The 24,781-nt window shown below is 33.5% G+C and overlaps 1 protein-coding gene across 1 annotated transcript; it reads right to left on the minus strand.

Moving 5' to 3' along the window:
- Positions 1-4,463: 4,463 nt before the first annotated feature.
- On the minus strand, positions 4,464-17,319 carry LOC142631684 (uncharacterized). Its single transcript, XM_075805928.1, has 20 exons — positions 17,136-17,319; positions 16,437-16,523; positions 16,262-16,330; positions 16,023-16,155; positions 15,881-15,927; positions 15,111-15,197; positions 13,656-13,717; positions 12,843-12,885; positions 12,662-12,742; positions 11,089-11,205; positions 9,290-9,395; positions 8,498-8,561; positions 8,205-8,247; positions 7,766-8,026; positions 7,480-7,641; positions 6,771-6,908; positions 5,831-5,977; positions 5,467-5,553; positions 4,910-4,978; positions 4,464-4,795 (listed from the first exon to the last, which is right to left on the minus strand). Exons 1-20 carry the CDS (start codon positions 17,265-17,267, stop codon positions 4,709-4,711), a joined length of 2,022 nt encoding a protein of 673 aa, XP_075662043.1. The 5' UTR covers positions 17,268-17,319; the 3' UTR covers positions 4,464-4,708.
- Between the last annotated feature and the right edge of the window lie 7,462 nt (positions 17,320-24,781).

The following is a 24,781-nucleotide window of genomic DNA, read 5'->3' on the forward strand; positions in this document are numbered from 1 at the left end:
CATCAGAAGAATCCTCACTGTCACTAGCACTCTCCACAATCACCTTATCGGTTGAGGCAGTAAAGGCCATAACGTGACTACATTCATCCACATACTCATCAAGATAGTCATTCTCAGTGTCACTCCAAGTAGCAACCAACCCTTTATCTTCTGACTTCTTGGTCTTTTCCTTCATAAGGTAGTTTGGACACTCTATCCTCATATGACCAAAACCCTTGCACTCATGGCATTTGATGGAGGGTTTCTCATTCTTACCCTTCCTAGAGGAGTTAGATTTCCTAGGAGGTTCGCCTTTATCCTTTTTCCTAAACTGAAGAAGCTTAATAATCTCATCAGTTATGAAAGTTAGATCCTCATCCTCATCTTCATCTTCAGAGTCCTCAATATATTCCTCTATACCCTTAAGAGCCAAGTTTTTACTCTTTCCACCTTTTCCTATTGAGCCTAATCTCATCTCATAGGTTTGAAGGTTCCCTACAAGCTCAGTAAGAGGAATTTGATCAATGTCCTTTGCTTCTTCAATGGCAGTGATCTTGACATGGAATCTTTCAGGTAAGGACCTAAGGATTTTCCTAACAATTTTAGATTCCATAGATTCTCCAAGATTGAAGGCAAAATTTACAATATCCATGAGTTTAGCATAGAACTCATCAAAGGTCTCATCTTCCTCCATCCTTATTTCTTCAAAACTGCTAGTGAGTCTTTGAAACTTCACAGTCTTTACTGACATGGTACCTTCATAGGTAGTCTCAAGAATTGTCCATGCCTCCTTGGCAACTTCCGTGGATGATATTTTCTTGAATTTCTCATTGATCACCCCACAAAACAAGGCATTCAAAGCCCTACTGATGAAATTTTCCGCTGTGATTGTTGCATCATCACAATCCACTGGCGCTTTCTTTGGCTTAATTTACCGCTGTGATTGTTGCATCATTCCAATCCACTGACGCTTTCTTTGGCTTAATCCAGCCAACTTCAACAGTTTACCATACCTGTTCACCTAGAGCCTGCAAAAACACTTTCATACGAACTTTCCAGTACGCATAATTAGTGCCATCAAATAAAGGAGGAATCAAAAGAGAATTTCCACGATCCATGACAACGTGGGTCAGGGATCACACTCAGGAAATTAATCCAATCAGAGTGTACCCGCTCTGATACCACTTGTTGAAAAATTTAGACTCCGATTGATAGAATTAACAAGTTTTAAACCCAAGTTGTTAATTAGATTTATTATGCATAAAACTTGTTAAAACAAACAAACATCAATATCATGTCAAAACTAAGTGTAGCAGAAAAATAAATAAGACAAGATATGATGACCCAGGAAAAACAATGAAACCAACCAGTTTCACAGTAAAAAACTTGGGGGGAAACCTTCCCGAAAAGCAATCCACTATAGTAAAGAGAAGTTTCAGATCTAGTACAATACCTTTATTCCTAGACTCTACAATCTCTGTAGATGAACTCACAGCAGAAACCTTCTACCGCTTCAAAACCTCTGAACTCTTCAATATATGAACGCCACCCTTTGATGCACGGATCCCAGTACGTGACTCACTCCTTTGCACGAATCCCAATACGTGACTCACTCACCAACTTGAGAAAGAAGAATGTTGGCTGCAAAGTTTTTCACTTCATCAACAATGAAGAACAAGAAGTATTTGGTTACAAAACCCTAAGGCGCAAAGACGCAGTAGCTTTTTTTTTAGAGAATAAGGTTTCGGTCACCTTTTACATATGTTCTCCTTGTATTCTCTTGTGTGACGGCCTCTAAAATATGTTTTATATATGTCTAGGGTTGTGAGAAAAAAAACCTTACACAAATACAAAAGCCTAGCCCAAAAATCAGATCTGAAAATTCTGATTTCCATAACCTCGATAGATAGCCTCGATAGATAGCATCTGTCGAGCCTCATTAAACCTCGATAGATAGCTATCTGTCGAGCAGCTGTCCAGCTTTAGTAAACACCTTTTCTTCACTTGTTTCTTGGTCCAATCTTCATGACTTTAATACTAGACTTGAACAACATGTTCTTTGAAGTATTAAACACATTCTAGATCGATCCAAATACAAGTAAAATGCGTTTTGTCAAAGGATTAGCCAATTACATAAAATATGTCCTTAACAAAAAATGTCATATTTCAAACCAATTGTTTCTCACATAAAAAAAAACCAATTGTTTCTCATATAAATTTTAGAAAAATGATATTAAAATTTAATTGTGCTTAAAATAATTAATATAACAAAATAAACATATTTATTATATTAGTAATCTTTCTAATTACATAGAATACATAATACAGTGTTAGTTCCACACACACCCATACACGTGCGCACACACAAATAAAAGAGTTAGGAAATTTAAAAGATTAAGATTAATTTTAGTGAATTCACAAATATTTTTTTTTATGGCTTTTGTGAAAATTGTTGTCAAGACAACTAAACATGAGTAAGAATATCATATTCTAAATTTATTATTATTTTTCCAACTAAACATTATTTTCTATATAAAGTTTATAAAAATAATTATATAAATTCATTTAATATAAATAATTAATGCACAACAATAGATAATTAATATATGCATTTACTATATTGGCTAATTCAATGAACTAATACTTTAATATAAATTAAAACTTTATTGATTTAGAAAACTAAATAAAGAGAACTTCAAGGAATGCACGGGTGTTCACCAAACCGCACAAACCGCAAAAACCACACCAAAACTGCCTGCAAAATGACATAATCGCACCACACCACAAGTAACAATGTACCGCACTGCACTGCACTGCATGGTATAGTGCAGATTGCGGTTTTATAATAAGAAAACCGCACAAATAATAATAATAGCTTGATAACCCTAGCAAGTGTTGACTAGAAAAGCCAGCCCAAAATAAAGAAAAACTAGTTCAATAGTTTAAAAATTGGCCCAAAATAAAGGGAAAAATTAGTTTTGAGCTGGGTAGGAAAAGAACAAAATTTGAAAAATATATCGACTTCAAGTCGTTCAAATCATATCTTATACACCACATCGCACATGTGACCGCAAAATTAAGATGCGATGCGGTTATAGTTTTGGCTAGACTCCAAACTGTACTACACCACACCGCACCGTACATGTGACTGCAAAAATAAGGTATGGTGCAATTATAGTTTTAACTAAACTGAACCGCAAAGTGTAGTACTAAAAATAGCCCAAAATCGCACCATACTGCACTGCGAACACCTCTAAATGTGTCACATGGCATAACTTCATACTCTCCAATATGAGATCTTTGCGCTTTTATATATATATATGGGCCTGACCAGTTCCTATGATAAATATTCCTTTTTTTTTGTTTTCGGGCCTTAACCATGATTTATAGTTGTAAAAAATAGCCCAATGAACAGAGCCATAACTATGGGCTTAGCATTTTCCCCCAGTGGTCCGGATTCGTCGGCTTTATGCGTTGGTAAAAAGTAAAAACGCAGGCCATGATAGTCACCAATGTGGACGATTAAGGCTTAATAAACCCACATCCTGGTGGACTTGCAAGCTTACAATTGCGATCAGAAGCCCAAATCCCAACTTTGCAGGATCCAGATGGTGAAAAGCCCGTAGCCTATGTAATGGTCGCAGATCGTGAAAAGCTCACTGACTTAAAAGTCCAGTCCACATTGGCATTAGGGCTCATTGCAGGGTCCAATACTCTTTACTAGTTTTCTCTTCCAAAAAAAAAAAAAAAAACCTTGTTAATAGTTTTTTTATTTTTTTATTTTTTCGGAAGGTTAGCTTCCATAGAGAGAGAGAAACATTAGAAAAAAGAAAGCTTCTTTTCTTTAAAAATAAATTATTAATTTGATCTTCCCACTATTATGTAAATTCAATTTGATCATTCAATGTTCCTCAAAAAAAAAAAAAAAAAAATAAAATGATCACTCAATTATGTTAATTTGGGTATTCACAACTTTCAAAATTAGAGCACCAAGAGCCTCGTGGCTCGTAGGCTGTATCTCAACTAGTTTACACCTTTTAATATTTTCAACAAACATATAATTAAACTCTTTTCCATCTCCAACTATCGAATTGTTTATATAAAAAAAAAATCAAAATTAAATCATAGAAATTGAAGTGTCAGATATGCAGTACAAATTTTATAGGAGAGAAGGGGGAAAAAACTTTATAGACATTTTATTTTATTTCGGCTCAATCCAGTAGCTAATAATTTTGTGTTAAAAACAACTTGTTGGACTTAACTCAAGTCAAAGACAATTATGGTATAGTGGGAGAATTGAATTTGATCTCATAGTATAAGGAGACAAATTGCAATTAAGGCAATAATTTTTCAAGCGTACTCCAGAAAATTTTGATTGCCAAGTTCTCAAACCATTACAAGAACTCAGAGCCTGAGGCTCTGAGAGGGGGGATATCTGTTAAAAATCAAATGGAGATATATTTGAGAATGTTTCAAGGACACTAGGGGAAAATACTGGTATGTTCTGATCAATACCTCACTAGCTCAGAAACCTTGTCTATTACAGATTCCACAAAATTTCTCATATACCGAGTGTCACACTAATGGGATCATCTATCTGTGTTTACACGAGAGAGACAGAGAGCACATAGCACATTCATGAAATGACAATAATAATTTTACTACTAAAACAAACAAATACATCACACATAGCTTCAAAGCATATTCAAAACTGTTAAGGTTTTAATTCTTAATTTTTTTTCTTGCCTCTCTTTCTTGAACTAGTTTCGGCCCCTTCTGCCTCTTCAGCCTTCTGCTCGGCCTCTAATATGGCCAGCTGCATTATAGATGCAAAGAAAAGAAAATTTTATGTAATTTTGAATGGTTTTATTCACAGGCAGAATTGCTACGCCGCCTACGCGAACCTTGAGATACAAATCAAAAATATTACCTCGTCAAGTATGGGTTTAAGCTCCTTGTATCGAGACTCAGCAAGATCGAAACCATCCTTGCGAAGCTCCTGCAAGGCCAAGACAATAATATGTCAGACATCCATAAAGACGTTCAATATTAAATCCAGTTACAACCTGGATCTGCGCTTTTACTTGAGGACTCAACAAAAATGGGGTTAAAAAGGTTTGAGATCAAATTTACACTAAAGGATCCCCTTCCACACAAACCCATTAAAAATGCCACTTTGATTCAACCACTTCAAAAGTACTTTATGATACTTGTTTCCTCCAATTGTAAGTGGACTAGACCTGGGTCTTTCTTGCAGAACTAATAAAATCTGATACCATTTATTAGTATTTTTTATGTTTTACTAAAAAATTCGAAATTGGGGCTAAACCCTTTGATAAGTAAAGCTGTTTTAATTGATCCAACACCAATAATTAGCCAACAGAAAAAGAGCAACAAAAGGGAGAAGAGACAACATGTAGTAGCAGGTATTTCCTAGAGAGAACAGAACTGTATATAGTTGGTTTTATTTAGGGGGAAAGAATAGACCTTTCCAGTGTGTTGAGTATGTTCATGAGCCGCCATTTGCCAGTACATATTTGTACGCTTATAGAAATCCCTCAATGATTCTCCAGGCTTCATGCACAAAGATGACAAGCTATCAGTTGACAAATTTATGGGATGAAAAAAGATAAATTAGGAGTCTAAATTCTAAAGCTGCCTTCAGCTGCATAATAAGTAAATGCTGCTATAATCAGCAAGGGCAATCAAAACACAATCCAAATAAATTACATCCTCATGCTGTAAACATGCAATTGGTTCATATATTTCAAAGTCAGGTTTCTTCTGGTCCAGAATCATAGTCTGAAAATGATTTATATACTTGAATAAACAGCCACATATGTTAAAGTACCACTGGGGTTCTTTGCGAATCTGAAAGGCCTAGACTGGCTCTGATCTGCTCTATCCTGGCCCGTTTTTCCTTTCTTCGAAGAGTCTTTCCTTGACCTTTGATCAAAGCAACCGCATCTCCCATTTGAAGGGACCCATCATTTTTAGCCTATATGCATAGAAGAGTGAAAACCAAATTTAAATAAACTCGCACATCTTCTCGACTTCTATTAAATATAAGGAAATAGTAACCGAAACATCTCCTCTAAGCAGCACATTAGCAGCTCTCTCTCTCTCTCTCTCACACACACACGCACACAAAAGATCATGAGAGTTTGAATCACATACTGGCTATATATATATATATATATACACACACACACAAACATATCACGAATGAATAAGAATTGAAGGGACAAAGTCAGGTTTAATTTTCACCATAACATACACCCTCTCCCCAGGCAAAAAATAAAATAAAATAAAATAAACAAGAGACTTTGCCTTTTAACATCTTCATCATTTGTATCATAATATTCAAAACTAGAAAATTGTTTCGGAAATAAGATTTTATATTTGAATATTATTTTATGGTCAAGAAATTAAGTATTCAAGATTCAATAATATCAAAATATTGTAGAATTTTACTTTTATCAGCGACAGTATCTACAAGCATTAATTTCTAATAAGAAAGCTTCTAGGTGAAATCTATGCTCTTCATATTATAGGAACAAAATAAGATGATAAATGTCACATTTAGTATGAAATTAGGGATACTCAAAATTTGTGTTTTAAGAAGATAAGGAAGGAGAAAACAGGAAACAAGTTTTCAAATATTGAAATTTCAAGCAAGGGAAGGGCAAAACTAAGGGTTCAATCTTGCTGCTAACAAGTTAAAGAGGGTGCATGCCTAAACTAAAAAACAACACAACTATCTTTTGCTGAATGAGGAAAATATGATGCACCTCCACATCATCAACATCATCATCAGTAGTCTCGTCACTGTTGCCATCCTCATCGTCATCTTCACTATCATCTTCATCCTCATCTTCATCTTCATCATCATCTTCATCCTCGGCTTCCACCCATTCAGATTCCGATGCCTGTCTTGGAAAAATAAAAGCATAGTCAAGCATTGAAGAATGCAAGGATCAGAAATGATACACTTTGCAATATTTCTCAAATTCAAACAAATTAAACATACAAAGAAATAATATTAGCAAAAAGTCAACATTTCAAAACTAGTTTTAATTGTGCAATTTCATATTTGCATGACAAGTCACATCAGTTTTGACACAATATCTCATAATAAAGACAGTATAATTTCTAAATTGATTGCCATATCTAGCCATTTTTAACCTTAAGAATTGGTTCAGAATAGTGACAGGGTGCAAACAGGAATAAATTGGCTTTACAAATGCAATTTTTCATTATAAAGGGAAGAGAGAATTTCCATAAAAACATATCTTTAAAAAAAAAAGGTATAACCTTTCCGCATCTAATTTAGACTGGAGAACTTAGAAAATTACACATTCATCCCTATTACAGAAGTTGAAGCTTCTGTGACATTACAAATGATTAACATTTAAGACTAGAGTACAGCACATCACTACTTAGACATCTACAAATTAGTAAAAATAAGCATTGACATGTAGGGAAGGAAACGAAACAAACCGGAATGATGCACTTCCATTCATCAAGTTTGCTGAGATTAAGAGAATACAGATCATCGAGTGTAATTTCTTGATCTTTAACTTCCATCATGCCCCCATATATATATAATGTATCTCTTCCAACAACCATGCAGGAGTTAATGCGTCCACAAGGTTTCACTACCTAAAAGTTTGCACTGAATTAATGATCTAATAATTGAATAAACCTATATGCATATTGGATTAATAATCCAATAGTTGAAAGACACTAAAAGCATGTGAAAAAATCTCAATTTAGCATTACAAACCTCTGCCAAATCAGAATTCTGCATTTCCAATTTAGCACCAGATTCATGAGGCTTTCCACCAGATTTGGCAGCCAACCCTCCATTATCAACAGTCACAGCTGTTGCCATATGCTGAGATATCTCATCAAGGTTGGTCTCCATGTCACCTGCTTGGCACTCTGAATTCTCATCATCATTTGCTGCACACTCCTCTTGTTCAATTGGGTTAATCTTACCATCAAGATCCACATCCATATCTTTCTGCCCACAACTCTTTTTTAACTGAAAAACACCAATGCAGAAGGTAGCCAATATTAAAACAAAAGCAATATTAAATGAATGACTTCTATTTTTTATACCCAAAGAATGCGAACACAAACTTTATAGGCAATGTATCTGGGAGATATCCAGATTAAATATTTTTCCTATACCATATTATTATATGATAAACACGGTATACCTTATCTTTCGTTGACTTCTCCTTTCGTAGCTCCAATGGATACCTATATACAGTGTATTAACATATTCAGTAAGTGGTATGATCTACAAAATGACATTCACAACTAAAGTAGTCATTGCCTATATTTAAAATAAAAAGTCATTCATTATTGCAAATAATTAGAGAAATGAAGCAAGATATAGAGCCAAAACTGAATATCATGACAGTGCTATACCTATACATAAAAGATGTAAACACATAATATGTCAAGGAATAACTGAACCACTACAAAAATATTGTCAGGTAAAACTTACCACCGACGGCTGTCTATCTGGAAGCCATAAAGTTCATTCAGAAACAAGCTCATGATAACATCACCTGCACATTTGGGGGGAAGAAAGGCACCGGCCCATAAAAAGACAGACAATCACAAAGTCAGAGACTTCAACTGTATAGGAAGCAAGAATATAACGTGATGTGGTGAACACATTTAGTCATCAAACCTGATACTTTGAGGTGAGTCACACCACTTATATTTTGCAATGTTGTTTTAGCCTCATGCAGTGTTATTCATTAAAACATAGACAAACAAGTTTTACTCACTAACTTAATTCTCATTTCCTTTTTTTCAGTCTTGATTAGTACATTGAATGAAACCATTTCACTTCTCACCAATGCACGTATTATTCTTGACCAAACATAACCCTGCCGTCAGTACACAGTTGGTGCTATCACTATCATCTCACAAGCATTTTCATCACTGATCCTGTCCCTTTACCATCAAACAATGGTTCAAGGGTATACACATGGTTTTTAAAGTGACAACAGTAGGTTACAAATTCAAGCATGTGAGGGAGTAGAGAATATAAATAAAGTAGTTTTTAACATTCTTATGAGCTTTGATAGGTGACAACCAGGTCTAGGAGTGACCATTTTAAATTAAGGATTGACAATATGCAAGGGAGCAGTTGACGAGGATTTGCAGCTCAATTACTTAGGATTAGTTTCACATGATATCTGTACAACATAGTATGCCACACATGCACATATATGATATCACAAGCGGATGTAAGGGAAAAACGAGCACACAGACCAGAACAACTAACCTTGAACTTCCATATCCACAACACCACCAAATAGCAAGGCCCGCCTCTTATGAATACACATGGTAAACCCAGCACGAGGCCCTGGAGGCATCCCACTTTTCTTAACCTATTACAAAGGAAATGATATTAGCAATAATAAAAAACACATTCATAGCAACAATCTCAACAAAAGAGAACTTAATAAGATAACTATGGGGTGTAAAGGAACCCAAGTGGGCATTTGGGCCCTTTGGGCTCTAGCAAGGAGTGTCAATCTGTTCTTGGGCTAGGAACTTGTTAGTACTGCGGATCGGCCCATACGCCGAGGGTCCGAGAACACATCCGAGGGTGAGTTTCTCCTCGGACAGACCCAAGAAAACTCGTAGATTCAGTACGAAGGTCAAGACAGAACTCTGGAAAGACTATTAGTTAAGAGGGGGAAGCTCTGAACCTCCTAGATACACCGATGTTAGAAATGTATCATGAGCCAGGGCTGCCACCTCCACATTAAAGACTCTGCACCTACCTCCCTGGCCGCATTAATGGGGAAGTGACTCCTAAACAGTAAAACTGAAACTTCTGGTCACTATTCAAAAGCACTAAGAAGAGAAATATCTAGGGGGAGGAGGTTTAAGCAACACCTGGATAAAGTATCAGGAAAAGAAGTATTTAAGGGGAATGAACGCCAAAGAAAAAGGGGGGCAAGAAGGAAAGAAAGAAATTAAGAATTGTAATCTTTGAGAAAGAAAGAGAAATAATACAGAGAGGGTCCTCGGCTTACGTCCGAGGAGGTCTATTTGCAATTATCGTTTATTATTTACAAGTGTTTGTAACTTTTAGCCTGTTATCAAGTTCTCAGTACTTCTAATCTAGGTTTCGAGCCCACACTCTACAAATTTCATTGTTTAAGGCTCATTGGGCCTGAGCCCGTAGTTGTCTTTGGGTCCAGGTGCAATTGTGCACTTACAATAACGATAACTTCAATTTCAGGAAAAGTTGATATGAGCAGCACAGAAGTCGCTTGCTTATAATTCTTAAGTCACTTATTTTTATAAAACATTAAAACAAGGCTGAGAAAAGAACATATAAGTTACCTACTTACGATGATATGAATACAGTTACACTGAATAGTACACCCACAAGCATGGTTCAATTTCCATAAATGAAATAAAATCAAAGTGTTCTATGCATATATAACACTTTTATTAAAGAAACAAAACAAAGAAATAAGGGAAAAATGATTTTCCATTTAAACATAAAAGAAAACGGAATGGAAAATCATGGTCATAACAACAACTTTAAATATGCAACTCATATGCCAAAGAATCAATTAATAAGGATCAAGACAATAGTTTGATCATGTCAAGTGGGTCTGCTGATAGAGGACTACAGAATAATCCTAGAATGTTACCATTGTATGCTTGCTGGGCATTAGTTTTAGAGTAATAACTTCTGTTTCTTCATTAAGAAGAAAAAGGCTAAAGACAACTCACACTCTTTACAGACCCCTGACTGTAGGGCAGACGAAATGCCTTTGGGTCAAAGACATTGGCACTTGTGTTCCTTCCCAGTTCTCAACAAAATAGTCAGTGATACAAATTAAATTTAAGATGATTTTGTTAAGCTTAGCACAAAAAAGAAGAAGATGATTTTGTTAGAACATTTGGAAGATCATCCTCTGTTTTTTATAGACAGATGGTGAAGTAAAAGTGGTTCCTTTGTAATTGTGTCCGTTGCCATAAAAAAATCATGCTTGCCGTTCCATTCTAATACACCTTTATATATTATTGAAAAACAAGAAAAGCGTTGAGGTTATGGACCTTGTTCCATTCCCAAGTTCTAGGATCAAGTGACCACATGTCTGAATGAACAATTCCTTTCTCAGAGCTGCTCTTATCAGATGAAACTTCTTTGTAATAGCCACCATATAAGAAAATCTGCAATGCCAAAGGAACTCCGTAAATATATAGTTTTCTTTTTCTCCTGAAAACACTTCAATTCAGAGGTGGCAGAAAAGATGACAGTCAAATTCATTGAAAAGGACAATAAATGGTAAAGAAAATGCATTTTTATTTGATAATTATTAATGATAATTTAAAAACTCAAGTCCGCAAGCCAACAATAAAGAAAATTTTATATCAGAAAGCAGCTTACACCTTTCAGGCTAATACAAGCAAAATGGATACAAATGCAAGCATTGCATTGTTCAACAAGTCAACAACTTAAAACCTCTGAAGCGCGGGTGTGGGTGTGGGTGTGGGTGTGGGTGTGGGTACGGGTGCGGGTGCGGGTGCGGATGCGGGTGCAGGACTCGGCAATTAAAAAATTATTAAAAATATTTTTATTTATATTTTCTATATATTTTTACTATTAAAATATTCTTAAAAAACATATTACTATGCCTTGATTCACAAAAAAAAGAAAGAAGAAAGCAAGAAACACAAAACAAAACACAAAACCAAAAAGAAAACACAAAAGAAGCAACAAATATTCAAAATAAAATTGAGGAAGGACAGATTTAGGGTTTTTGGGTCTCATTCAGAGCTGATTTCGGCTGTTCCGGCATGATTCAAGGCCAATTTCGGCCTGTTTCGGCCGTTTCGGGCTTGTTTCGGCCGTTTCGGTCGCCGGCCGATACGACCCAATACGGCCGATACTGCCCGATTCTAGCCGAATTGGCCTGAATCGGCGCGATTCAAGCCGCGTCGGCGCGAGTCGGCTGAAAAAAAGAAGAAACCACGTGGCAGACGCGGCCCGACGCGGCACCGACGCGCGAGCAGCGGCGTCCCTCGCACGTCACCGCGTCGCGTCGTGGGTGCGGCACCTCCGGCGCCGCATCCGTGCATCATAGCTTAAAACTAATTAATCATTCATTAACAACCCATTTTCTTTTTCTTTTTTTTGGCAGAGAGGGGGGTTGGTGTGGGTATAGTGATAGTGACTCTATCCTAGATCAAGAACCAACCTTACTGGTATGCATCAAACTCTGACCACTCAAGTCAATAAAATTTCTAGAAACCCTAAATCACCTCCATATAGATTTCAATTTCCCTTAGAGAACTTAGGAATCATATCGAAGAAGGCAATATACCAACATAAAAAGTCATTACTCATACCAAGGGATAATTGTAATTTTTTTTTATAAGTAAATTGTTTCTCAACAACTCCAATTAATGCTGGGACATGACAAAATTAAATTTCCAAAATTCAAAAATACCCGTAAAAGTACGTAAATTACTCTTGAACTCCAATGAAATTTGACATTCTGAATGATAATTATACCCCCTGGACTTCGTAGCACATCTTAGGCAGAGCATGACAGATCTAAAATAACAAATAAAGTAGGGAATAGCTCCATAGCTACCATAAGAAGGTGCATTCTAAATCACTCACCTCATCTTGGTTAACAAAAAATTGAAAACCACTACGAGCACTTGGCCACATGGATCCAGGACTAGGCTTTACTTCTTGCCACTACAATGCAACATTTCATTAGCATTGGTTAAATGATAGATGGGAACGTAACAGATAAGTATAACACTAGCCTCCTACAACAGGGGACAAAAATGTGCACCTTGTACTGATCCAGGTCAAATACATACAAATCGTTATAATACCTGCATGTATGGAGTTAAACAGCTTCATTAATCATATGGCATAAAGAAGTGCTATTAAGTTCATACACACTGATTAGCGTTTATTACCAAACACGTTTAAAAAGAAACTCATTCTATTCCTAGATGGAGGAAACAAATCAAGCAGAACGACAGACATAATAGTTTTTATGTTAAATAGTTGACAATGTGTATTGAAAAAAATAACGACGTATTTGAAAGCTTAGAATCTCCAATTATACTACAACTGACAAGTATGCAAGACAAGACAACAAAATTCTGATCCTTGGTTCAGTTAGATACATTCAAATACATAAATTATTGAATCTGGATTCCTCCTTATGCAAGACGTTATGAAACCTCATCCGTTAGGCACAAAAATTTTATGAATATCCTAACCAAAAAGATATAAGTATCAAGAAGGGCATAAATATATTCAATCATAAACACTCTTAAGCTTGCTCCTGTTGAAGACTAAAGAGAATAATCTCCCAATGAAGTTATCAACAGTGAAGAAGTATGCCTAGCTCAAAAACCCTTCATATATAGAAACAGATATACAACAAATCAAACTCATGATTAGAGTCTCTAATGTGGTTACATTTCTCTATTAATTTTTTATAGAAACAGTTATGCAACAAAACAAGCTTGAATTAGAGTTCTCTTTTGTGGTTTAGGACAGGATCTTAAAAATTCAAGTAGACATTCAACACAGATGCATCAGTTAACAATGATGAAACCTTCAACAACGTTGATAAAGACCCATCAACAACCTCACTTCTCTAAGAGTATCATAGAATCCACCGAAAACAATAATCTTGTGCTTGTATAAAACCTGTAACAGAATCAAATAAAATTATTGAAAAAGAACAAAGACCATAAGAGATTAAAAGACAGGACTATTACATGAATTATGAAAATGTACAAAACCTATATAGGCATCAACTACCAAAAAAATGGATGACATTTAAAAAGCAATTGAGCAATACAAGAAGCTGAGAAGTCTAAAAATTAGTTATTCAACTAGAAAGGATAAATACTTGTCAGCATGCATATGGTGATCAGCATGTGTAGGGGTCAATGCGTAATGGGGGAAGAGGGAGAGAGAGTTAAATTAGCAAGAAACCAATGCCAAACAATAAAAAAAAATAATATGTAAAATTAATCACATGAGCCATAAAAGACATCTGTGCCAATAACGAATGAAGATGTAGTTATTAAATTACAACACAACTAACTAAAATGCATCTTGATGAAGGCTCCACAACAAGTGCTGAGAGCAATTTGTTAACTCTTTGAGAATCCAAATGGCACAAACTTGATGCATTAACAAAGAGACTAGAGAGTCAACCACTTCTATAGCATTGATGAGAACCGAACAGCTTGTCTCTCACTTTTCTAGCTTTCTAATACATGTAGGACTTTTCTAATTAATATATGCTCCTAACTTATCTAGACTAAATTTAAAAGACAGAGATAACAAACTAATATGATCAAAAAAGTTTTACTTACAAATGCAATAATTGAAATATAAAGTAAATAGAACTTGAGTGGATTGTTCAATCTAACTGTATTTTGATAGCCTAATGCTTTGGTCCTTGCTATTACCTTTTTTAAGTTTCAAACTCGATGTAATTGAAACTTTGGTAGCATGTCATTTAAAATCAACACCATATGAAACCATAAACGTTGACTACGTAATACACTGAATCATGAACTACAATTTGCAGAACTTTTACTGTTTCGTTTAATTTTTTATTTTTCATATAAAATAATTATTATTATTACTATTATAATTGAAAATTTGCAATGTTAACCATACCATAAATTTTTTTTTGATAAGTAATTAACCATACCATAAATTATAATATACATTCATGTTCAATAACATTATTTTTGGGCAGGCTCAGATGTTTATTGAGTACAGAAGCAGAATTGTTAAGAGGTCATCAATTATTACTTCTAGTTTGCTTTCAGCCTATATCAATTCAAACAAAGTTACAAATCCATTCTTCAAAGTTAAATTAATTCCAATTGACACAATTCCTAATTTGCTCATGTCATGCTTTTTATTCATATAAGAATTCGGCTTCATTCACACATTTAACAAATGGCAGTGCATCTTTACATAAACTTCACATACAAGCCCCTATGGGTTGAAATTGATATTGTTGAGATCCTAAAAGAATAAGTGATATATGTGTCAATCTGAAGTGACATGAACTTACCATTCGATGACCTGAGCGTGGACTAGGGCAACCTTTTAGATTTATCTGTTCCCATTGGTTTGTCTTCAGGTCCAACGTCCAAAAGTCCTATGCCAACAAAATTGCAAGGAATGATTATTAACTTAGGCACAAAACAAACTGATATATAGGTACAACTAGAGGTGTTCAACAAACCACATAAACCGCACCAAAACTACCTGCAAAATAGCATAATCGCACCGCAAATAACAATACACCACACCGCACGCTCTCTATATATTAATATATTTATTTGTTTTTAATATTAAATATATTATTAATAGTTTAATAACCCTAGTTTTCAAAAAAAAAAAAAGTTTGATAATCCTAGCAAGTGTTGACTAGAAAAGCCAACCCAAAATAAAGAAAAACTAGCTAAAAAATTTAAAACTTAGCCACAAAAAAAGGGAAAAAATTAGTTTTGGGCTGGGTAAGAAATGCTCAAAATTTGAAAAATATACTGACTTCAAACTGCATTTTATACATAGCACCGCACATGCGACCACAAAAATGAGGTGCAGTGCGGTTATGGTTTTGGCTAAACTCTAAACCGCACCACACCGCACCGCACATGTGACCGCAAAAATAAGGTGCGCTGCAGTTATGATTTTAGCTAAACCGCACCGCAAAGTGCGGTGCTAAAAAAAGCCCAAAACCGCACTGCACTGCGAACACCCTAATACAACAGTTCAAAACCCAAACTTTAATCAACCATGTATTCTTGAAAAGAAGCACTATGACAGAAGATTCACCTTGTAGTGATGGAACCTCTCTTGATTTGGGGATGTAAATTCACCACCTAATGAAAAAAAAGAATGTAACTATATATGTGATGCAATAGTTTGTGAATGTCAGCATGGTTGTACATATTGAGCCAAAATGCTGTCAGTTTACCAAAGATATAGAGATTATTCTTCCAAGCAACTGCTTGATGAGCACTACGAGGAGGTGGACTATTAGGGCTTGTAATTAACTTCCATTCCTGCTTTTCCACATCATATCGGTAAAGATCACCATAAATAAATGTCTGCAACAATTCAAAAATTCACTTAGTATTAGTGTGAGTAAAACAGAAGAATCATTTGTCTTCAAACTAAAATAGATGATTACACTTGTGGATTTCAAGAACTAACCTTGTTGCCATTGTAGAATTCACCCCCATAAAGGATCAATTCTGTCTCTTTCAAAGGATTTATGTTTAGCTACACAATAATTCAGAACGATCATCAAAGAATCAATCTAACATGTAAAAAGTAAAAGAAAGGCCAACTCAACAAAATCAATAGCAGCTACAAGTAAGTGCATTACCGAACAGTTGGATCGGGGAGACGGTGCTGGGACATTCTCCTCAACATGGACTTCCTTCTTCTTTGCCTCCTCCTTTTGTATACTCAACTGTGAAACCAAACACATACAATACAATCTAAGAAACTCCAACCCTCCGAAATCCTTGGCGTGTCGTGTTAAACTCAGACACTTCAGGGACACTCTTCATGTGTGTCCTCAGTGTACTTTGATTTTCAAAGATGTTTTAAAATAAACATAAAACATGTCTAGAAACATGTCCTAAACTTTCAACAATTTCCATGAGTGCTCATGCTTCTTAGTATATTCAATCATATACTTCAACAAAAACATTAACTACTTACATTGCTTTTCTTGAAGAAGCCTACATTAAACCAACACACATTAAAACATAACAATTCAATTCACAAACCAATCATAAATTTGACACATAAAATCTCTTTCTGACATAAACCCATTAAATCTAAACATACAACATAACAGTCCCATAATTCAACTCCCACTAAAATATAATTCTACAAAACACAATCTGATCGTTCTAAACATATAACATAACAGTCCCAAAATTGAACTCTGACCCAATATAACTTCAAACACACAAAAGCTTCAGGACCCATTTTCCTCTCAAAAATTTTGCAGTGAAACAAACAGAAGATATCGCAAAATTTTAAACAATTTTCACAAGAATTCAAAAATGAATACCAAAATGGCATCGATGTCATCTTCGGGAGAGAGCTTCTTGGACTCTCTGCGAGCTCTCTTCTCCTCAGCTTTGGCTGTTTTCTTCACTGTTTTCTCTTTGCCTTTTCCGGGCTTCTTCGTTTTCTTCCCCATTTTCACAAACTGCGGCAAGCTCTGAATGCAGCGAGAGTAAGAGCAAATATAAACGAAGGCGTTAGGGCCTTTGACGGTGTCGTTTTCATGTTGTTAAACGAACCGTTTTGGATGCCCCCGAATTCTGGCGGGAGGCCTTTGAATTGGGCCCAAGGATAATGCACTTTAATACTGGCCCAATGTAACATGGGCTACAAACTTTTGTATACCTCGAAATCGAGTGCCATGTAAATTTTGCAAATCATCGTTACAAGTTTCTCTTGTGAAAAAAGCTCCGTGTTCTTTACTAGTAATAATTCATCCTTATTCTTAAAAAAAAAAAAAAAAAATGGAAGGTTCCAATTACTTCAACTAATAAAATTTTTGATAGTTAAATAAGAGATTTGAAATTCAATATCCGCTTATACCAAATACCGATTGCTGTCTTGATCTGATAATAAACAATTATCATTAAGATCACACATGCGGAGCACGTGTGATGTGGCTAATCTTTATATATTAAGATGATTCAGAAAGTTAGTTTTAACTTTAGAAAATGTAAAAAATACTCCTAATCTAATTCAATAATCCTTATTCTTAAAAATAAAAAATAGAGTTAAAATTGTAATTTAATAAAATTCAAGAACAAAAAACTACTGGAGGAACTTTTTTCTTAAAAATTAGCACACGCTCTCTATTTCAATATATCTACACACGTTTGATACATTTGTTTCCTAAAAACTAGCACACACTAAACCCAACTATTTACTCATATTCAAAATCTTAAATTTTAGTTTCTTAAAAATCCATTCATGAGTAACCTCATTAACAATAGACAAATTCAAATTGAAAAAATAAAATAAAATAAAGCCTCATCGCACGTACGGAGCGCGTGTGACAAAGCTAGTAATTTATTAATAGGATTCCTTGTTTGTGTTTCAACATTTTGCATACTAAAATACCCTCACACAAATTCTTAAATTCTCTAAAATACCCATATCTTTTAGTTAAATAATTTTAAATTAAAAAACACAAACTGATTAAATGAGTAATTTCTCATTCCTAAATTTTAGATTTTTTTCTTTATCTTGTCCATTCAGCCTAAAACTTAGGACATTATCTTTATTTCATTTTTAAACATTATTCCACCTTATCTTATCTCTTTCTTTAAAAAAATACCGTTATTTATATATCATTTTTAAACATTATAACACTAAACCAAAAAGAGCATTATTGCACATGCGAAGCGCATGTGATGAATCTAGTTTTAATATAAGAACTTACTTTTTTCTATTTTACATACTCATTTTTCAAAACACTTCAGATCAAATTATCTATTTTATACTACATTACATTACATTAAAATAAAAATAAAAATCTTGATTTTTTTTAATTGCTTTTCTTTATTCACACAAAAATAACCATTATCCACTCTCTTTCTTCAGCATCAGGATATGTAAAGAATAAATATGCAAAATAAATAGTTTAGTGTAAATTTACATAGTTACCGTAGCAATTTTGTAAATTTACAAATTTTTAGCTTGACTGATATAGGTGATTTTGATATTGAATGTGTAAAATTGATAGCCTTTTCTATTTTGCATTGTTGGGTGCAAAACTGCAAATGCTCAAATATCATTATTCATTATCTTTATATATTATCTTTATATTATATATTATCTTTATACATTAAGAAAATTTAGAAAGTTAGCTAGTTATGGTTTTGAAACATGTCAACAATACCCTTAAGCTAATTAGATAATCTTTATTCTTAACAAATAAAAAAATAGCGTTAAAATTGTAATTCAGCAAAATTATAAAAAATAAATAAATAAAAAACTACCAGATAAAATTTTCTTCCCAAAAATTAGCATACTTTCTATTTGAATATATGTCACACACATTTAATACATTTTTTCCTAAAAACTAGCATACACTAAACTTAGCAATTTACTTATTTTTAAATCCTAAATTTTAGTTTCTTAAAAATTCATTTTGGTGTAATCTTACTAACAATAGATAAAAGTGCCTATCAAAAAAAAAAAAAAAAAAAAAAAATAAAAGTTGAAAAACTATATTAAACTCAAAATAATAATAAAACGAGTCTTATCGGCTATCGCACGTGCAAAGCGCGTGTGATGAGACTAGTTGTTTATTACTCTCTCTCTTTCCCTTCGAACTAAAGGCTTTCAAAAACAAAATTGTTATTTTTAGTTTTTATTTTTTGTTAATCTTAGTCTAGTTTGGGCTGGCTGGGACATGTTGTACAAGCAACAAAAAAAAAAAAATTTACACAAATTTTTTACTACAGATTTCATCACGTCTGTTCTACATATTGCATTTTGATCAAACGGTGTTTTATCCATTTAATTTGTTATTCTCATAGAAAGCTTTTATTCATGACAAAAGTCCTTGATTATTCACTAAACATTTAAATTATTGAGTTATCACAACTTAATCATCAGTTTTTAGAGGCATTTGAGAATGAAATTCAGTGAAGGGTTTGACAGATTCTGTAAAATCATATTCTTGAGTCTCACTTTGACTACAACTAATACATAATGATTAAACGTGCTTTTAATTATTCATATACCAAGACAGAAGACTAGATTAAGTTTATTAAATTTCATTATTCTTAGAAAAGATAATGATATTCTTATTGGTTAATGCAGCCAAGTGTTAAAATTAATTGAGTACGTAACTTTTCTTTTTTTGATGAGTTAATTGAGTAACTTGATGTATGACACTATATCATCTTTTTTTTTTTTGGAGAAGGACTATATCTTAGGTTTGCCCCAAATTTTTAATAAAAAATTTGAAGCCAGATTTGCTTTAATTACAAATTTGCCACTACTTTTGTAACTCAATGTTTTATTGGTACTGGCCTATGTGGTGGGATGAACATCCAAGAACTTGTAAGCAAGTGATGAAGATGTTTACTTTGAGATTTTAAAAAGAAGTGTATGTGTATTCTCTTCTACCTTTGTCAAATTGGTGAATCAATAAACTGGTTGGCTGGTTGCTCTTTGTTGCAAGGGCTAAGGCCTTGAGTCTTTTCTTTTCTTTTTTCTCTACTCCAATAAGATTTTTATTTTTAATTAAAAAAAAAATTGAATGTATGCTAAATGCCTTGCACAACTTTAAAGAGAGAGAATGTCATGATAATGCTACAACAATGACAAAACTTTAGTCCCAAAATATCTTAATAATGTTAATGACATAAAATTTGTTAAGGTGGTAAATTGTGATAGGAATAATATCATTTTCGCATTTAGGTCTAATTGACACCATTTTTATCATAACTAAGTCGTAACAAAACACGTAAATAATTGTGAAAATGGTGTCCTTAAACCTACCAAAAATGTCACCCTGAAAACAGTGGTGACGCCACTCAGTAGCCAGGGTGTTCCTAGGAACACCCTAGCTTGAATTTTTTTTTTTATATATATAATAATTTAATTTTTTTATTTGTTTACCCTTAAAAAAAAAAAAGGAACACTCTCAAGCAATATTAGGAACACCCTCAAAATTTTTATGCTAAACAAATTTTGAACTAAAAGGCATGCAAAAGCAGGGGTGTGTGCACACATGAGGTGTGCGTTTACACACAGTGGAGTGTGTGCTAGACTCCTAATAGTTAGTAAAAAAAATGAATGAAGCAACTAAATACCAATAATTAATAATTTAATTAACTAATACATTATAAAAGACAAACAAATTAAATTATGTTAAGCTAAACAAAAATTAATAATTTTATAATTTAATAATTAATGAAACAACAATACAACAAATTATAGTTTATAAAAGACAAACAAATTTATGAAACAACTAAACAACAATAATTAATAATTTGATTAATATTTCAAATGAACTTATAGTTTATTGTACCGGTACCTTTGTTCATTAATTTCTTTTCTTTTCTTTTTTTTCCTTTTTTTATTTTTTTCTTTTGAGGTTTTTCGGTGTGCAGAATGCAAATTTGTTTTGGTTTTAAGAATTTTTTTTTTAAGTACAAATTTCATGCTTGCCAAATTTTGAATTGAGGTCAGTATTTACCGAAATGTCCCGAAACACCCAAAATAGACTGAAATGACCCAAAATTTTTTCAAAGTGGAATAGGAACACCCTGAACAAAATTCCTGGAGTTGCCATTGCCTGAAAAGGCTTTAAAAAAAAATATTTTTTAAAGATGATATTGGTCTAAAATTTTAAAATATAAGGCAACAATTATGTCAATAAAGTGAGCAAAACACCTTTGATGTTAGTGTTGGAACTAGAATTGACGTCAAAGGGAGACAATTTTATAAGTGACAAGCACATGAGTGCTAGAAACCAATCTAAATAATTAAAAGCTGTTTATGTGAATAATAAGCAGCATTTTAACGAACAAAAAAAAAAATTCATTGTGTTAATTTGTTAGAATTTTTTTTTTTCCTTCCAAATGCATAAGCCATTTTCTGATTTTTATTTGAAGTCAAATATTCCACGTACAATTCACATGAAGCGGTTTTAATAGTTGGACATATGACATAGGGAATTTTAATAATATATAGATATATTATTAAATGAATGCATTTAGAAATATGGACATATGACATAGGGAATTCATAAATATTTAATTATTTATTTAGTAAAAGAATATTTATTATTTTTTTACTAATTCAAGGGCACAATTATTTTTTCTATTTTTGATAGCTTTTGTTAATAGATTTGCCTGTTCTCTTGTTGGCTTTTATTTCAATTGTTAAAAAAGCAGCTAGATATGTGCAAGAATGCCATATTCCAAATCCATTCATTTTTTAATATAATAATTATTCTAAAATAAATTATTTTTTAAAAAACTTTTAATAAAAATAACTATATGAATTGATTTTATATAAATCACATGTGTTATGCATGTTCAAAGACTTTTTTTTTTTTAATTAAAAATTGAAGAATAAAATGTATGTCCTAATTTTCGTTAGTTTCAATTTGAGTTTAAAATTTTTTACTTTAACTTCAAATCCTTAACTTGTCTTCTTGTACTAATTTTTTATGGAATTGAAATTCTTTAATTTATCTTTGTGTTCTTAATTTGTCTTATTATTCAATTATATAATAGTGCTATGGAAGTATGGAAAAATAACACTAAAGAGTTCTATTCCAATTATTTTATATATATATATATATATATAATTAGTACACTAAGATAATCAATACATAATAACAAATGTGTGGGGTCATGGGCCCAAATTGTACAATTGGGTTTTGGGCTTTGGCCGAGGAGCGTGCGTGGTCCGAGTCCGAGGAGGAATATCTTCTCGGATAAAGCTAAACGCAGATCGGGTATGGGTCTTAATGATCAAAGTGACATTCCAGGAAGTTCTAATAATAGGGACGAGCATTATGAACGTACAAGAGGGATAATGACTCAAAAATATCTAAGAGAAAGCTGCTACACCGCATTGAATGCCCTACAGCTAACTTTTTGACCGCATTTATGTGGAAAAGACCCTTGAACAGTGCTACCTCAGCAACAACTCTCAGAAGGCTAGAAAGGGTGTCTGATGGGACAAACACTCAAGTGGTGGCTCAAAAGATCAATAAGTGTAGGATTAAGATCATCCAAAAGGAACTATATAAGGGGAGAGGCCCTTCATGAAAGAGGGGAGATGGATGAAAAAAGGAGAAGATAGAGCACTAAAGCAATCTCAATAACTCCTGTAACGATGGTCATCCAATATACAGTAGAACAGAGCTCCTCGAACTGTGCCGAGGACAAACTTTCTCGCACCAACTGGGTTCAATTCTTGTTAGCTCATCATCCAAAACCATATTAACTGTTATCCATGCACTAAAACCTAGTTCTTTGACCCACTCTCTACAAATTTATTGTACTGGGTTCACTGGGCCGAGATCCCTTACATTTTGGGCTTGGTCCGAAAATCGTGTCCCTACAAAATGCATTTACAATTACTTATTAACACTTTGACATAAATGCATAGTTTGGAAAAATGAAAGGCTAAATGAAGAGAATTCTAAGAAATGCGCCATGTGAAAGAACCTCACAATTCCTTATATGAAGTTCCTTGCTTTTTTATATACTTGCCAATGCCCTGAGTAATGTACTATGCATTTTAAAATTTTTGTAAGAAATTATCTTATAGTCCATTTTATATTTATGAAATCTACTTCAACTATATTAAATACATGTTATTGAAAAAGAGAAAACAAAAGTAATTAAAATAATTAAAATTTTGATCTTCTTTCTTAAGTGATTGGACAAATAATTAATTATTTTCTTCTTACTTAAGCATAAGTATTACCAATGGTATTGTAGGAGGGGTGAGGCCGAGTATGGAATAAAAATTGTAGGCCTAACCCGAGGAGGGAAAAAGGCCCACTTGCACATCAATCTTGGCCCAACTCGCAGATTAGAGCCCGAGGAGGATAGACGAAGAGGCCAACCTCCCGAGGAGCAAGCATTCATCGAGAATTACCAAGTAAGCTTATGGTACCAGAAGACAAGAAACGGAAGAAGGTGGAAGAAACGTGTGAGCAAAGAAGAAAGGAAATATCTAGATAAAGTAGCCATCATCTTCGCAATTAATGCATTGTATCAACTCAGATGGCTGCATTAAAGAAAGAATGACCCCTAAACAGTAACCTCACAGCTTGCAACACAGTTTTACCACCTCCAACAAGCCTTGATGGGACAAGCATCCAAAGGAAAGCTCTTAACTATACAAGTTGAGGGCTAGGATGCAATCTAAAGGACTATATAAGGAAGGGAAACCCCTCCAAATTAGGGGACGAGAAATTGAAAGAAAATAGAAGAATTGTGTAGGGAAACCTCATATCTAAAATACTTGAACTCAATACGAACATTGGCTCTTCGGCCAGATCTGAGGAAGTGTTAATTCCCAATTTGGTCTTATATGAATGATTTATTGAGCTATTTTCGTCTCAAACACAACGTTTAGATCATAAGACTGCATTAAAAGTGACATTGAAAACCCATTACTCTAAACAAATTAATGGTATTAGGCCTAACAACCTAACTCCACCACCCTAAGGGGCCTAGTGTATGTGTATCTTCGAGCCCATATAGGTATTATTACACATTTATTACAGTTGTTTATTTGAGTTTAATTGATTTCTTAATATTATACCACATAAGTTCTTAAGGCTTCACAATTTTACATATCATTATCTTAATATAATTTTAATTCTATTATATACTTAAATATTCCAATAGAATTTTGACACATTATATTTTTTTTAAATAATATAATATATGTTTCACCATTATAGTAAATGCTTAATACTAGAATATTTATTTTTATACGCAAGCATAATCGTAAAATTACTTATTAGTAACTGTCATAATTATCATTTTTTTATATTTTAAAAAAGGACTAACTTTAGCAATAAAATTGGTTGTAGCATTAAGTTACAACCTTACTCAATATTTTTTTATTGGAGGTGAATTTTGATAAATCCATCATTGAAATACATTTTTTTTTATATCCCTCATGCTTACAAAATTTCTAGAA

Source organism: Castanea sativa, chromosome 4, assembly GCF_040712315.1.
Source record: "Castanea sativa cultivar Marrone di Chiusa Pesio chromosome 4, ASM4071231v1".
Classification (NCBI taxonomy): Eukaryota; Viridiplantae; Streptophyta; class Magnoliopsida; order Fagales; family Fagaceae; genus Castanea; species Castanea sativa.